A 16,779-nucleotide genomic window follows, 5' to 3' on the forward strand; every position below is an offset into this window, starting at 1 on the left:
ATTTTCCTCTAACCAAGACACCCTGTGGGGTAGGTGAGGCTGAGAGAGCTCTGATATAATTGTTTGTCAGAACAGCTTTATCAGTGCTGTGGCAAGGCCAAGGTCACCCAGCTGGCTGCATGCTAGGAGGAGCAGAGAATCAAACCCGGCTTGCCAGATTAGAAGTCTGCACTCCTAACCACTACACCAAGCTGGCTTTCAGGCCTGTGCTACAGTATTTTCTTGGTTCGCAAAAAATCCCACACTTTTAACATTGGTTATGATTGCAGCATCTTGGACAAATGGGGTTTGGAAACAGAAGTCTGTTACCTTCATGTGTTCTCCACCAGATGGTGGTACAGGACACCATTTGAAAAGAGACCCATGTCTGTTATCTTTGTGGCAAAACCTAAGCAGAGGTTCAGAGAAACAGAAACTTTTCTTCAGCATTTTTTAAAAGGCCTGTTCTTAGTGAGTGCAATTTATTTTATTTATTAAAACATTAATACCCCACTTTTCCTCTTGGTTTGATGTAGCTAGGGGTCACTGCAATTAATTCAGTGCTGTGAGTGCTAATCAGCTTCATGTTTCAGCGTGGTCCATGGCCTTGTGACAGGATTATCTTATTTTCCATGTAATGTTTTTCCTAGAAATGGGGAGTTCATTGATTTCAAAAAATGTGGGCTAACTGGTTACATGGCCAATATGGGCAAATTTGTTGCATTACTAGGCTTGCCCCTGTGTGTGGCAAAGCAACAGAATAATAATTGCTCACTTGTCTGTGCTAGCAAATAATATAATCTTAAACCGCTCCGCAGGAGCGGTATAAATAAAATAGTAAGGACCCTGGCCCCTGTCCGTGATGAGGAAGGGTAGCCATTGGCCCCTTCCCCCCAGAATGGCAAGTGGAGGGCTGATTGGGCCCTCCGCTTGCCATTCCGGCCCCAAGGGGCCAATCAGCTAAGCGCCTCCCGCCCCGCACCCCCAAACCGCCGCCTTCCACCCATGTCGCCATTACCACGCTGGCTGCCACGCCAGCCAGCAGCCCACCATGGGCAGCCTGCTGGAGGCGATGACGGGAGGATGCTCGCAGCCACGTGGAGCCGCGCAGCCCGCCTGTGGACAGCTATGGCCAAGGAACAGCCCCACCGCAGCAATGGCGCGCCGGGCCTGTCCCTTCGCTGCTCCTGAAGGCCGGAAGCTGCCTGCAGCCAGCCCGCCACAGCCGGCCTTCACCCCAGCCAGACGGACAGCCTTGCCGCGGTAAGCAGCCCCGCGGCCTCATGTCCCATCAGCCACTCGAGGGGGCCTGCCCCGCCGCGGCTTCCCCCCACCCCCACCCACTCTTCCACCCCTCCCAAAAGCCTCCATGCTCTGCTGCCGCTTCAACCTATACACACACACCACCATCTCCCCCCCACCACCTGACCCTTCACACACACCCCTGTCCCATACCATTCCACCTCCCTGCCTGCCTTCTTTCCTTCCTTCTGACTTCTTGACTTCCTCTCTTTCTCCATCTCCTTCCTGTCTCTGTCTCTCCCTCTTACTTCCTTGCTCACTTCCTCTTTTTTTCCCTTCTACCCATCCCTTCAACCACCCCTTCCCCTCCTTTCTCCCTCCCATTCCTCCTTCCCTCTTCTACCTTCCTTCCCTATATCCTTCCTCCCCATCACTAGCGCCTGCTGTATTTTTGTTACAGCGGGCTTAATTTCTAGTAACAGAATAAAAGAAGTGAGCTTTCTCCCGTATTGCAACATTCTTTCATTTTGTGTGAATAATGATCTCTGCATAAACACTGTCATTGTAATAGTAGTTATTTATAATTTGATTTGTGTACTGCTCCTCTCTGGGTGATGAATAACAAAATCATGTTCCAACCATTCATTTCAGCAAACAATAAAAATAGCTTAAAAATTAAAATTATAGTGTGGAAAGTATGAGTACTCTCTAGGAAATCCTGAAGCGGGGATGGAACCACACACTGACTAAAGAAAGCCCAGTTTTTTACCAGTCTTTTTATCCCCCGATGAAAAACTCCTTTATTTGAATGAGGGGAGCCTGGAACTTGGTTGGCCTCACAGTGGCAGCACACACTTTCTAAAAACTCAAATGGGCTCCATGAGGCCCATGGGTTAAAGTATTGGATCAAGTCCCCACATTATTTTAACTCAGCTCAGTTGTTCCCTATAATTAACAGATTTGGATGATTTTCATGGCAGGACAAAGGTTTATCTTGAGCTGTGTTATATGGAATTGTTTGTCCCAAAGCATTTGACAGATGCTCTTTCTTCCCTTTCCTTTTCACTCTTAATTTTTTCTTAGTTCTTCTTCAGAGAGAAACAAGTTTATTTTACTTTCTTGTATTCTTACTAATTTCTTATTAACTTTTCACTATTTTTAGTTCAACTAGAGCAGGCTCTCTCAACCAGAGCTTTGTGAAACCCTGGGGCTTCTTGACAGCCCTGGAAAGCTTTCTCAAATGGTCGGAATTAATTATTTTTAATATATTTTAAAATTGTAAACATTTTATTAAAAATATATTTTTAAACATATATTCCAGGGCTGTCAAGAAGGACGTAGATAAAATTGAAAGGGTACAGAGGAGAGCGACGAAGATGATCTGGGGCCAAGGGACCAAGCCCTATGAAGATAGGTTGAGGGACTTGGAGGAGGGCAGGATGCTGTTTCTGTTCCCTGCAGAGGAGAGGACATGCAGTAATGGGTTTAAACTTCAAGTACAACGATATAGGCTAGATATCAGGAAAACGTTTTTCACAGTCAGAGTAGTTCAGCAGTGGAATAGGCTGCCTAAGGAGGTGGTGAACTCCCCCTCACTGGCAGTCTTCAAGCAAAGGTTGGATACACACTTTTCTTGGATGCTTTAGGATGCTTAGGGCTGATCCTGCGTTGAGCAGGGGGTTGGACTAGATGGCCTGTATGGCCCCTTCCAACTTTATGATTCTGATTCTATGACCATATGTGGAGAAAATTGGCCTCCTCCTCCTTCGCTAGAGTTCCACCTTTAATTTTGGCAGTATATGATTGGCTGAGGAAATATGGTGTCATTATACAAAAGTCTTTTAGAAATGTTGAGATAACTCCATTGTTGCCTTATAAATTAAAATCTTAAGGACAAAAGACCAAATTTTATCCAGGTGCAAGTGGATCTTACTACAACCCTTATGGAAATTGTCAGAGGAAATATTAATACAGTAGCAACATAACTTCTTGGTTCTCCTACAGATCTTGATCCCTTAAGGCAAGTGAAACTAATCCCCTGAGTAATCTACAGACAGATGTAGTGGAATCAAGATGGTTAACGTCTTTTGGAGCACTGCCAGAAATACAGCAAAATAAATAGAGCAAACTAAGATTACAAAAATTACAATTGACCTTAGAGAGCATCACAGAAGGGCATTAACCCCCCCGCCCGATGAAGTTGAGCAGATCCTATTCTGACAAAGAAACTCTTAAAACTAAAACTCAGAAAGTAGATAGAAAAATTGAAGAATAACCCTGAATTTTATAATTGAGGGGGGATTATTTCATTTTTGGTTGCGAAATTCACTTGTGAGGCTCCACAAGGGAGTGTGTCCGATATAATACTGAACAATCCAGAAGGGCTCTGTGATAGAACCAACAGTAAGCATATTATCATGGAATGCAGCCGATTGGTATTCCAAGGTGGAAGTCCTGAATATTAAGAAATTCGCAAGAAAGCCCTTTGCAACCAGGAATGCAATGGGCGCTAGGACCCAGGGGATACCGACAGGTGCAGATCTCTCTCTTGGTGCAGGAGCCATAGCTGGTAATCGGGGCGTTTGTGGTTTGGCAGGGCTCTCTGTGTCTCTCTCTCTCGGGCGTCTGGGAGCAAAGTGGCTAGCATCCAAGGAAGGAGGGCAGGAGCTGGAGAGGGAGTGGCAAGCTGGCTGCACCCTGATTGGCCCTATTCTATCTTGGACATCCAGGACACTCTCCACCCCCAGGGCTGTTTCACAAATATTAAGAGGAACAATGGATGGATAAAGATGTCTTAAATGAACACTGGTGTCATCCAAAGAAGTATCAGTCTCGATAAGATGTTTGAAACTGGGGAAAGCTCCAACGATAGACTTAATACCAGCTGAAACATTGAAGAACAACCCCCAGTCGTAGAGTATTTATTCCCTTTGTTCTCTAGAAGCAACTTGACAGGTAGAATCCTGGAACTTTGGAAACATGCTCTTATTTGTCCAGGATTTTAGAAAGGTGAACAAACAGACCCAAGTAATAACCAGCCAATTAGTCTGTTACCAGTGATCAGTAAATTATATGTATTTTAGCTGTATTATAAAGTAATTGACCAGATAAACACAAGATCTGTTCTGCGAATAGAGCAAGCAGGATTCAGACAGGGAGCCTCAGTCATTGATCACTGTATTATTCTAAGCCGCTGTTCAGCTGGGAGAGCCTACAGGTGGGTGGGGGAGCAGGCACAAGGTACGCTGTCCTCCAATGTGCTGATGTTATGTTGACCTTTGTGCCCTGTCCCGGCAACCACTGCTTTTAAGAGTGAGTCCTCAGGCTACACAGCTTGCCTTTTATTTAGTAGAGGAGTTATTGCTTTCTCAGCTTCACTTAAATCCCTTAAGATGGAAATGCTTACTTAATTACTTCACACATACCCTGCCTTTCTTCTCAGTGGGGACTGAAAGTAACTTACCTCATTTCCCTTTCACTTTATCCTCACAACTACTACTGTAATTGTGTAATTGGCCCAAGATCACTCAATGATCTTCCGTGGCAGGACAGGGATCTGATTGTGGATTTCCCAGATCCCAGTCTGACCCTGTAACCTCCATGCCATGCTGGCTATCTTGTATCCAGGTCCACCAAGCTGTTTGTCTGAACCTGATGTATATATATTCCAGTTATAACACTTGGATCTTTGTGAGCAAATTATTTCTCTTCCTCTCTCTCTTTTTTTAAAATATCCATTCTGCTGGGATCCCAACCCTTTCTTTGTTCAATGGTTAGTGCAGGATTAATTGTAAGACCTTAATAAGCATTTCTTCATAACGTTTGTTCTTTCGGACACATTTCTTTCTCTGAAGGGGGACCAAAAAAATACCAGTGACGTTTGCATATCTCGAACCAAGACAGTGCCTATAATGAAAGGGTGAATAACAACTTGTTTTTGTTCTGGCAGCTCCAGACATTTTTGCCCTCCAACATCTTTGCTGGGGTGAAGATCGACCCAAAAACTCTGGTAAAAACATTAGATGCGGATTCACGAAGCATTGTTTCAGTCATAAAAGGTAAGATTTGAGCTTCTCCTGGCACATGTTCGCAATCCAGTGGGTAGGAATGTCAGAATTGACATGGTGAATTAGGGGCTAGTCTTTGTGAATGGCTTGCTCCCAAAATAGCTTGCATGTTGGGCGGAATATCCAAGATGGATCGTGACATTCCCAGGGGGAAAAAAAGAGCCTTGCTTCTCTCAGCTGTTGAACTTCAGGATAAGTTTGTTTGAAGGCAACTAACTGCCACGTTAACCTTGCTGCACATAGATTAAAACATCACCCCTCAGCCTGGCAGAACTAGTTCATTCTCATATTGGGACTCTTTTTGTTTTTCACTGGAGCTTTTATTGAGTAAGAAATAGTGATGCGCTGTAGAAAAGCAATATTACTGGGTTCAGGTACCTCTGCATGCAAAGTCTGACCAGTCTCAGTCTTTTCTGATCCCCAGGAAGGTTGATTCCCAGAGGTTTGGGATCTGTGTGGGCTAATTTTGCCTCTAGTCCCTCCCCAGAGAAGCCCCCTATCCTACATTTCTGGGGATTGTGCAACTCCAAAAATCTTTCCCATGCTTTAAAAGGCCTGCTGAGGGGGAAGGGAAGGGGAAAGATCTGCTTTTGATCGGAAGCACTAATAGATGCAACCTTATGTTCTGTGTATTCTTGCCTCTGCTGTAAGTGAGATGCTGTCATCCATAATTATGGCATGGTCCAATTGTACATGGCCCATCTGTTCTCGGGGATGAATGGTTTTCCTTAGTTTCTCTTTGTTTTCCATAGTTTTTCCTGCAAAAAAAGCAACATTATGAAAAGTCTATAAGTGATTCTTGTTACACAAGAAAACAGTTTTTACCTCTGAAACTTACCCGTGCTTGTAAAAAAACCCCAAAAAACAAAAACAAAACAGGTACACAGGCATAGTTGGCATCCCAATGAAAAAAAATATGGTTGTTTTTCTGAGAAGGTGACAGTCTTATACAAAACATTCCTTTTATGTCCCTTGTTTGGGGAGAGGGGTGAATTCCCTTCTAGATTTCTTAAAACCCTCTGCAGTCAAGGAGTGAAATTTGGAGGCATTTTAAACCCCACCCCCCAATGTCTTGCTCAAGAGCCCAATTGTACCATAACCCAAAAACAAAATAACTGCTTCAGCAGGATTTTTTCCCTACCTTCAGCTTTTACTGGGTGCTGTTGATTAGGTTTCCTTAAGCCTTTGCTACAATGGGTTCATTTCACCCTGGTGGGTCTGTGACTGCTGGCGGGAAGATGCAGAGTCCAGAATTTTACTGACATGCATCATTTGGTTAGTTGGAAGGCACTATTGTACAAAAGCAAACTGCATGATGACCAGAACAAATGGTAAAAGGGATGGATATAGGAGCACCAGAAAGCTACAGAAAAATTATATGGGTCATATACACAGGCAGTGCATATAAAAGTCTACAGTACACCTCTAAAATAGTCCCCAATGGAGGACAATGAGGCAGCAGGGAGATGAACCCAAAAGCAGTGGAAACAAACAGCTGCAAAGTTTTATTGTTTGTTTGTTTTTCCCAGCTTAATCAACGACCGTGTAGGGCGGGGGTGGCCAAACTGTGGCCCTCCAGATGTCCATGAACTACAATTCCCACGAGCCCCTGCTAGCATGCTGGCAGGGGCTCATGAGAATTGTAGTCCATGGACATCTGGAGGGCCACAGTTTGGCCACCCCTGGGGTTTTTGAGGCAAGAGACAATTGGAGGTAGTTTGCCGTTGCCTACCTCTACACAGAAACCCTGGTATGCCTTCGAAGTCTGCCATCCAAATACTTGCAAGGGCTGATGCTGCTTTGCGTCTGAGGTCTGAGGAGATCAGGCTCTAGCCTGGGCTATCACCTATGAGATGCCAACTACACCCTCCTGCCCTTCCACTTAAAGCTGAATTCTTGGCAGCAAAAACAGATCCATAACTACTTATCTGAGGATCCAGGTTGGCTGGGGAGACAAAAGCGTCATGGGTTTGTGGTCCTCAACTCTCAGACGCCTGAGAAAAAAGAGGGGAGGACAAGGTGGGGATGGGCGTTTGGTGTAGTCTTAAAGTCAGTCCGTCAGTAACCTTTTATTGGCATAAAATGTATAAGACATATAAGAATAGGGTTTAAAATTTCAACAAAATAATAAAATGGGGTTACATGACCAAACAAATCTTAAAATGATTAAATAAACTATAAGAGATAAAATACAAGGTAGGCAGCATATTATAAAAGCATCTTAGTTAAAACTCTGGCAACTAAAATGGTTATCTCTGGGTCTTTGTCATAGAGCAGAAATTGCAAGGTCATAGATTTACTTACAGAAGGCTTGTTTCCCAGCAAAGCAACAAAGCTGTCATCCCGACACTGCTCATATAAGGAGCAATCTAACAAAATGTCTGAGACAGAGTCAGGGCAACCAGAACCACACGGACAGAGTCTTGCATGGTATGGGATATGGTGGAATCTTCCTTCTAAGACCTTTGAGGGGAAAGCATTCATTCGTGCCAGGAGAAAAGCTCTTCTCAGGGGTGGGACATCAAGGAGATGCAAATATGTAGGCATAATATTTCTCTGCATAGTGATGCCAAAGAATGCTGGTGAGCAGACTCGAGGCTGGGTAGGTATGAGTTCCTGCTGCTCATGATCTAATAATCTCTGTTTAATAATCCGGAAGATACATTTTTCTTCCAGAGGTAGCAGGGAGTTCAGATCGATGCCAATGGAGACTAATTTTTGTTCAATAGCCTGGAATCATTGAAATTTAAGAGGGTCACTTTTTAGACAAGTTAAAAGGCTGCCAGTTTCTATTCTAAAAAACAGTCTGACCCAAAATTTAAAAGTAGCTATCCAGGCCCTTGTCTCTACCCTAATTTGGCCAAATTCTGCGCAAATGGCATGGTAGGAGACACAGTTGGGAACCCCTGCAATTTGCCTATAGAAAGCAGATTGAACACCCTCAATAGATTTATTAAAGGCAGGAACCCATAAGGGGCATCCAAACAGGAGCTGGGACATTACTTTGGCATTAAAAATTTTAATTGCTGCAGGGATAAATTGGTTACCTTTCGCAGAGAAAAAGAACTGTTTTATCAAAGAAGAGGATTTGGCCAGATTGATAGCTCGTTGGCAGTGGGAGCTCCATTTCTGGTTATACTGGAAGGTAACACCTAGATACTTAAATGTTTTGACTTGTTCTATTGAAGTGCCTCCAATAGACCAAGTCATTGCATGCCAGCTCTTAGAGAAAACCAAAACTTTTGTTTTACCATAGTTAATTACTAACTTATTATCTTGGCAATATTGGTAAAAGGTGGATAAGTATCGTTGTAAGCCAACCCTTGTATATGAGAGTATTGTAGTATCGTCGGCATACAACAATAAAGGAATATGCTGGGAACCAAGTTTTGGGGGATGACCATTAATTGGTTCCAGTTTTAACGCTAAATCATTAATGAATAAATTGAACAACAAGGGGGCCAGAATACAGCCTTGCTTAACTCCAATGGTCATTGAAATCTTAGAGGTTAAGTCTCCCTTTGAAGAATACCGGACTTGGCAGGAGGTGGACACAAAGTTTTTGGATGAGAAACACAAGTCTCGGTTCCATACCCATTGATCGCAATTTATTCCAGAGCATATCCCTATCTATCTTATCAAAGGCACTTTTAAGATCTATAAAAGCTGTGTATAGCCTCTTACCATTTTGGGACGTATATTTCTCGGCCAGGCATGAGAGAGTTAAACAATGATCTATAGTAGAGTTACCCTGCAAGAAACCAATCTGTTCAGGACCTATAATTCTTTGAGAGCGAGCCCAATCAGTTAGGCGCCGTTCGAGATGTTTTGCATAAATCTTACCTATAATTGATAATAAACTAATAGGTCTAAAATTATTAGGGTCATTATGGTCACCCTTTTTAAACATGGGAATAATGATTGAATTCAACCAAGAACTTGGGACAATCCCATGTAAGTCAATTAAGGTAAATAAGTTGGCCAAGGGAGGAGCCCACCATTTAGGGTTGTCTTAAAGCATAGACATGTTAGATGAGTTCAACGTGGGATGTGAATCATGGAGAAAGTCCAGTGCTTATACATGGTTTGGGCTTCTGCGTGGGGTATTTGACATCCTTTGCCAACATTATTTAAATTCTGCTAACAGTATACATTTTACTGACAGTATAATAAGTTATTTATTTACATTTGGTCAAAATACTTCAGAACCTTTTTCCAATCTACATTCCCCCAGAAAACCAACATCACTGGCCAGCAGCTTGCATATCCACTGGCAGAGTCTCTGCTGCATATTCCGGTTGACCCACCAGCGATTGGGCTCTGTCAGCTGCATTCACACTGGAAGATTGCTCAAAATAAAAGGCCAGCAAGCCATGCTGCTTCTCCCTACCTTGTAATATCATGCAGGGCCAAACCCAGGTGGGATTATCAAGGTTGTCAAGGAACGCCATAAGCTACGAGTAGCTGTTTTTATAATGACCCTTTATAATGACCTTATACTCTGTTTAAGAGACATATTTGCTAAATTTAAGTTGGTCTGAAAACAATCACTTTTATGTCCCTTGACAAAGCCAGTGGGCGAAACACGTTGGGACTGCTTTGAATATAAAAGAATAAAGAAATAACAGAAGATTGAAGACTCTACAGAAGTCTATTCTATTTGCCACCTTGGTATCCCAGTGCCTCAATACTTGATTTGTTTGTAATGGTGGCTGCAATCCTCAGGGCTCTGCTGAGAGGGGCTGCTTGAATCTTGTTGTGTCCAATCCTTGGTAATATCCGTTGTGCGGCAGGGTCTTGTTTTCGCACACGTGAGCTTGCAAAACTGCTATTGAAAAATGACTCTTCATTTTATAACTGAAATGCCTTGGGTGTTGCTGCGGGCAGGCAATTTATTCCTGGGCCTTTCCCATTATTGTGCTGTGCAATACTCGGTGTGAACTCTTGACAGCTTTCCGCTATCTCGTTCTAGAATCCTGATCTTTCTAAACTTAACGTTGCAGTAGGAGAGGCAGAAAGAATTTAACATGAAAACAAATACTTGCGCATTATGAATGCCTTTTTTGTCTATTTCTGTGTGTGAATTATTAAATGCATTAAATTGGCTTTTTTTTAAATATCAGATCTGCTATTTGTATTTCCCCCACTCTCTTTTTGTTTGGGGGATATTATATGATGATCAAAAATTAATGTTTTACGTTGAACAGTAGTCTTCAGGGATTATCCCTACAGTTTTCTCATAATGCACTGTGCTGTAGAAGGGGCAGCAGTATGTTGTGTGTTGTTGATGTTAGAAACAGCATCAACCTTCTGTTCCCTCCCTTGTTGTGTGTTTGGTATAGTGGTTAGGAGTGCGGACTTCTAATCTGGCATGCTAGGTTCGATTCTGTGCTCCCCCACATGCAGCCAGCTGGGTGACCTTGGGCTCGCCACAGCACTGATAAAGCTGTTCTAACCAGGCAGTGTTATCAGGGCTCTCACAGCCTCACCCACCCCACAGGGTGTCTGTTGTGGGGAGAGAAATGGAAAGGCGACTGTAAGCCGCTTTGAGCCTCCTTCGTGTAGGGAAAAGCGGCATATAAGAACCGACTCTTCTTCTTCTTCTTGTGTGGAGTGGAGGTCCTTGCATCATGCTGCTGAGGCTTGTCCCAAGCACAAATGGAATCCCCTCTTTTGAAGGCCCCTGGCGTGTGCAGAGGAATCGTCTAATGCAGGGTTAGTCAACCTGTGGTCCTTCAGATGTTCATGGACTACAATTCCCATGAGCCCCTGCCAGCATTTGCTGGCAGGGGCTCATGGGAATTGTAGTCCATGGACATCTGGAGGACCACAGGTTGACTACCCCTCAGCCAAAATGTGTGGGCAACAGTTCTCGGTGTCAATGCTCTTTTTAAAAAGTTGAACCCTGATGACTTCCGTCGGGGGGGGGGGGAGTGAGGAGATCCCCATATTTAACAAGTGGATGCTCCTGAAATCTTGAGCACCATTTGTGTGAAGAGGAAGGCCAGCAGCCAGTTGTCTTCCTGCCCCTATGTTCGGTATCCTCCTGAATATTATGAAGTGTGCTAATTGAGGGCACTCTGAATATACATTGACAGTGGTAATTCTTTGGATAATTGAACTCTTCGTAATGTATTCCGTGCTGAGCGGCGTAGCTTTGATTAAATAAGCAGCTCATGAGAATAGATTTTTTAAAATGTTTCCATTTTAATTACTCTACTGCCGTTCTCATTGCCTTGGAAGTTCAAGAGATCGGTAGGAAATGTGGCAGCTTGCGTCTTGCCTTATCTGTCGTTTTGGGTTGTGTTTTGTGGCTCATGATGGCAAAACTTTATAGAGCAGGACAAGAATGTTCCCCCAGCCCCACCCCCCAAAGAAAACCCCTGACCGACACCTTTAGAACATTATTGGCTTGTATGAAGGAGTTTATTTCATTTGTTTATTTTATCTTTATACCCCACTTATCACAACAATGTCACCTCGAGACGGCTTACAAGGTAAAACCATAAAACAATATATCCCATGAAATCCCATTAAAACAACCGTAACAATAATCACAATATCCTTCAGTTATAAGATGGTGGTAAAACAATAATCCCCCCCCAACCCAACTCCACAGATCCCAACAAAGAAACAATCTCCTGATCTTAATTGTAATTGTGGGGCATTCAAATAGGGTGAGACCCCCAGTGGTCAACCCTCCCCCACTTCCCCGCCCATTTAGGTTGGTGGTTTTCATCCTTATCTTCATCCTGAAACCCACTAAGCCGCAAGAATGTGGCAGGAATCTTCATCATCACTGGGTTACCAAGCTTCACCGTCCTCCTGATATTCTCATCAGGCGTACAGAAATGTGAAGGAGGCACGGCACCCATCTCCACTCACAAACGTCCTTCCTAAAAGCAACAAATATATACATGAATATTGAATTGATATTGATGGCTCTTGAAGGGCTTGTTACCAGCAGTCGAAGTCTCCACATTCTACTTGAGGCCCCCGACCCATGGGGCCTCCACTGACTTGAATAAAATATTGCTGAAATAATAGCATTTGTCCCAGTGGCAGATGTATTGAAGAGCTGAGTTAGGAACCCTGTTGGAGGACTGCCCACTCCTAAATTCAAGGTCATGAAATATGCAACATTTGTCTTGAGATCCAAGGGAGAAGCGGCATGGAGGACCAGGGTCAAGCCCAGGGGTAGTCAAACTGCGGCCCTCCAGATGTCCATGGACTACAATTCCCAGGAGCCCCTGCCAGCAAACGCTGGCAGGGGGATCCTGGGAATTGTAGTCCATGGACATCTGGAGGGCCGCAGTTTGACTACCCCTGGTCAAGCCCTTTCAGCTTACTGGGTAGTCTTAGGTTAGGTGCCATCTCTCAGCCTCCCTCCCCTTAAAAAGGCATATTGTGAGGATGAAATAGCAAAAACCTGCATCTGTCATCCTGAACTTCATGGAGAGAAAAAAGAATAGGATTCAAATGGTGGTGGGGGGATAGAATGAGGGTGCTATTTATCGAGATGTGTTTAATAAATGACTGCACGGTCATTACTCAGGGGTTGCAGAATGGTGAAGTGTCTTTCCCAACCTCAGTGGCACTAGTTACACTGAAATCACCTCCTAACACCGGTAGCAATCCGCTGTAGCTGGAGAAACAGGAGTGCTGTACTGGGTTAAATTAGAGTCATAAGCTTATATTGGCCAGTGCATGTGACATCACTATCCATTGAGCCTGGCATCGTTTTGTCGATTTTGAAATGTTGCTGCTGTTTCAGAAGCTGAGCCTTCCTTGCTGTATGGGCAAGAGCATCCTTGTGGCTTCTGAAATGTGTATAAAAGCATTCAGGCATTGCACCTGTACGTCATTTGTACAGATGGCTCTCGTTGATTCACAAACAGGAAATCTGGTCAAAATGAGTTTCATATTCAGGGCTGCTGGCTTTCAGCAGGGATGACACCAGACCGGGTCACACGTAAATGCCAGAGGCTTTTAAGGTTCATGGTCTTAAATCTCTGTTTGATGGTATTAGAAGAGCTGATACATGAGACTACAGTTTCAATCAGTGGGACACTCTGGGAACCCTACGTTGTTCTCACAGCTGTACAGCATCTTGCATAGTGAAGAGTTCTTCATTCCTGACCCTCCATTTTTACCCTTATCCTTCAAGAATTCATTTTTCTTGGATCACAAATTGATGTGAATGGCGATTGCAGAATGGAAATAAAACATCAAATTGCTCTGCATTGCTCAGCAGTGATGAGCTTGAACAAACATGGAAAAGCAAGGACATAAGCCTGATGACCAAATGTAGATAAGTTAGACCTATCAGAGTTCCAATAGCTACTTATGCCTGTGAAAGTTGGATAATGAAAACATCAGTCAAGAATCGATGCGTTTGGACTCTGGTGTTGGAGAAGGCTTTTATGGGTTCCATGGACAGCAAAAGTCACAAACAAGGAAATACTACAGTGCTTAAAGTCTGATATATCAGTGGTAGGCAAAATCACGGAACTCCAACTCACTTACTTGGCTATGTCATGTGATCCAACTGAATGCAGAAAGCAATTATGCTAGGACTGGGCAGTGGAAAAAGGAAGCCCGGCCAACAAAGAATGTGGTGGTTGGATGTGATCAAAATGGATAACGGCCAGAACATTGCATGGCTGAGGGAGGCGGTGCAGGATTGGAGAATGTGGCAACAGCTGTGCCATGGGATCACCAAGAGTTGGACATGACTGAATGGTCGACAGCAGCAGCAACCACCCTTTTCTAGCTTACCCTTCCAGCTGCTCTTGACACTGCTGGTGACACCTGACTGTCCTGTGAGGTTTTGTGAGACATATATCTACATGGCTGACAAATGCGTAGATATGTCCAGTTGGGGAGGGAGGTGCTAAGAGTGAAGTTGTTCATTCAGCCACTATTTCCTTTGCCCGCAGTAACTGACTTACAAACTACAAACCAATGGAGACTCCCAAGATCACAGAAAAGGTGGCAGTTTTGCGGGTGACAGTACCTAAACAATGGAAGTCCAAGTCTGAAAAAGGACAACTGTATTGATGGGCTTTGGGACTGTTCATAATATTGGGGCTGTATTCATGAATATTTAATTTTAACAACTGAACTATGCCAATAAAGATATTTGATTGGCCCTTTACCCTTGTGTGGTCTGCCTCGGACAAATCTACTAATACATTATCAAACAACGGCACTTGGAAGGTCTCGCTATTGTTGATCTTGTGCTCCAATCCGATTGTTATATCACGCCATCCATGTGGAAGCTGCTCTGACTGGAAACATTTCTGCATGGTGGTGGAAAGTGTCATTGGGTTGCATCTGACTCATGGCAACCCCATAAGGTTTTCAAGGCAGGAGAAGAACAAACAGAATGGTTTGCCATTACCTGCCTCTGCGTAGTGACCTTGGACTATCTTGGCCATCTCCCATCCAAACACAATCCGGGGCTGACCCTGTTTATCTTCTGAGAGCTGATGGAGCTGGATTAACCTTTGCCGTCCAGGTTAGGATTTGGTGGTACCAGCTGTAACATCTGAGCTGCTGCTATTTTACAGGCTTCACGCTGGATGATTCCAAGGTAGCTTTTGGGACTGCCTAAGATTTTAAAATACATATTTTTATATTTCATTATATTTTAGATAGTTCAGGAAGGGGTTTTCTCCAGGTTAGATTTGTTATTAGCTCTTAAGCCTTCTGTGCACTGTAGCACAGCTTCAAGTCACTTGGTGCTGGCTTTCCATATGTTGCCTTGGCACAGCTTCTGTTTTCTCCAAAGACTTGTGCCATGATAGGAAAGGCCTATCCCTCCCTCATTATTTCATGTACTTCCTCATCTTCTCCAATCCCTGGGGGCAAGGGAGCAAATGCCACTTTGTTCCATATGTAGGAAAGAGCAGCTGTCCTCTGTTATACCTTGAGAGCCAGCATGGTGTTAGTGGTTAAGAGTGGCAGCATCTAATCTGGTCAGCTGGGTTTGATTCCTTACTCCATATGCAGCCAACTGAGTGACTTGGGGCTCACAGAGCAGTCCTTGTCAGAGCTCTCTCAGACCCACCTCCCTCACAGGGTGCCTGTTGTGGTCAGAGGAACGGAAAGTGATTGTAAGCCTCCTTTTACTTTGGGCAGTAAAAAGCAGCTCTTCTACCTTCTAAGTATTGGTCTTGTAAACAGTTTTTCTTCCTCTGAGCCAGGAGGGCATCTCAAGGGTTATTTCCTGTCACACGCGGAGTAAATCTGGACCTGTGGGTCACCATACCAAAAAGGTTGGGAAAGGGACTCTGGATCCCATTCAGCATCTTGTCTCTTGATATCAATATGCAAGAGAGATACCATAAAGCAGGTTTTCTCATCCAGGGTTTTGTGAAACCCTGGGGTTTCCTGACTGCCCTGGAAGGGTTTCCCAAATGGGTGGGAGTTAATTAATTTTTATATATCTTTGAAGATTTGTTAAGCATTTATCAGCTTATATTACCATATATGGTTGTGTCAACTCTCCCACCCCATCCCAAAATGGCCAGTAATGGGCCTGGAGGGGGTGGGGAGGGGCCGTGGGTGGGCATGTCCCCAGCTATACTTTCCAACCATATTCTGCACTATTTCTGTCTCAGGGGTTTCTTAATGGTAAAAGAAAGTTGAGAAAGGCTACCATACAGTCTTGCTATGGGAAGCAGATGCTCTGGACTGATTTCAACTGCAGTTTTTGTTTACTCATGTTTGAAATATCTAACACTTGAAATAATTTCGGGATTTGTTAGATCAGGTCAGAAATTTGTGTAAACAGTTGGGTGATCTCAATTGTAATTTATAGTTACAGCTTGAAGCCATTGCTTGGTTGCAAACCGACATGTGAAATTCAGTCTCCTCTCTTTCCCGTTTCCGTTCTTCTTTGCTTTCTCCTGCCCAGTCTTCAGAGCTTTCTTGAATGACTACTCCCTTCCTGTCTGCATGCAGCCTTTCTTGTCCCTAGGTTTGTTGTGAATTTTCTTCTCTCCTACTGAACTCCCGCATAGAAACAGAACTTACTTGACAGCCTTCTTTTACTGACAATAGTTAGCATGCCCAGTTCTCCTTTGACATGTTGAAACTTAGTGGCTAGAAGAAGAGTTGGTTCTTAAATGCCGCTTTTCTCTAACCGAAGGAGGCTCAAAGTGGCTTACATTCGCCTTCCCATTCCTCTACGGCACGGAGAGGAGGGGCGGCAGCGCCTCCACACCATGGAGGTGGCCTCCTACACGCCGCTTTGGGCTTTGGTGATCGCCGAGGTGGTCGAACCGAGCCAAAGTGCATGCCCCTAATAGAAGAGGAGGAGGAAGAAGAGGAGAGTTGGTTCTTATATGCCGCTTTTCTCTACCCGAAGGAGGCTCAAAGCGGCTTACAGTCGCCTTCCCTCTCCTCTCCCCACAACAGACACCCTGTGGGGTGGGTGAGGCTGAGAGAGCACTGATATCACTGCTCGGTCAGAACAGCTTTATCA

General features: G+C 44.1%; 1 protein-coding gene and 1 long non-coding RNA gene across 3 annotated transcripts in view; one reads left to right on the forward strand and one right to left on the reverse strand.

Annotated features, from left to right (window-relative positions):
- The window catches only part of SLX9 (SLX9 ribosome biogenesis factor), a 58,738-nt gene that overhangs the window by 3,268 nt on the left and 38,691 nt on the right, over positions 1 to 16,779 (forward strand). Inside the window, exon 2 of the mRNA XM_077316848.1 lies at positions 5,171 to 5,279. Within this exon, the coding sequence (XP_077172963.1) occupies positions 5,171 to 5,279 (109 nt within the window). The remainder of the gene's footprint in view (positions 1 to 5,170; positions 5,280 to 16,779) is intronic.
- LOC143827356 (uncharacterized) overlaps positions 11,693 to 16,779 on the reverse strand; it is a 93,492-nt gene continuing 88,405 nt past the window's right edge. The window contains exons 2-3 of one of the 2 annotated variants that reach the window (XR_013227275.1): positions 14,692 to 14,900; positions 11,693 to 12,184 (exon numbers count right to left, since the gene is read on the reverse strand). This is a non-coding gene — a long non-coding RNA (uncharacterized LOC143827356). The remainder of the gene's footprint in view (positions 12,185 to 14,691; positions 14,901 to 16,779) is intronic. The other variant, XR_013227276.1, reaches the window with a different exon arrangement.

This window comes from Paroedura picta, chromosome 1, assembly GCF_049243985.1.
Source record: "Paroedura picta isolate Pp20150507F chromosome 1, Ppicta_v3.0, whole genome shotgun sequence".
Classification (NCBI taxonomy): Eukaryota; Metazoa; Chordata; class Lepidosauria; order Squamata; family Gekkonidae; genus Paroedura; species Paroedura picta.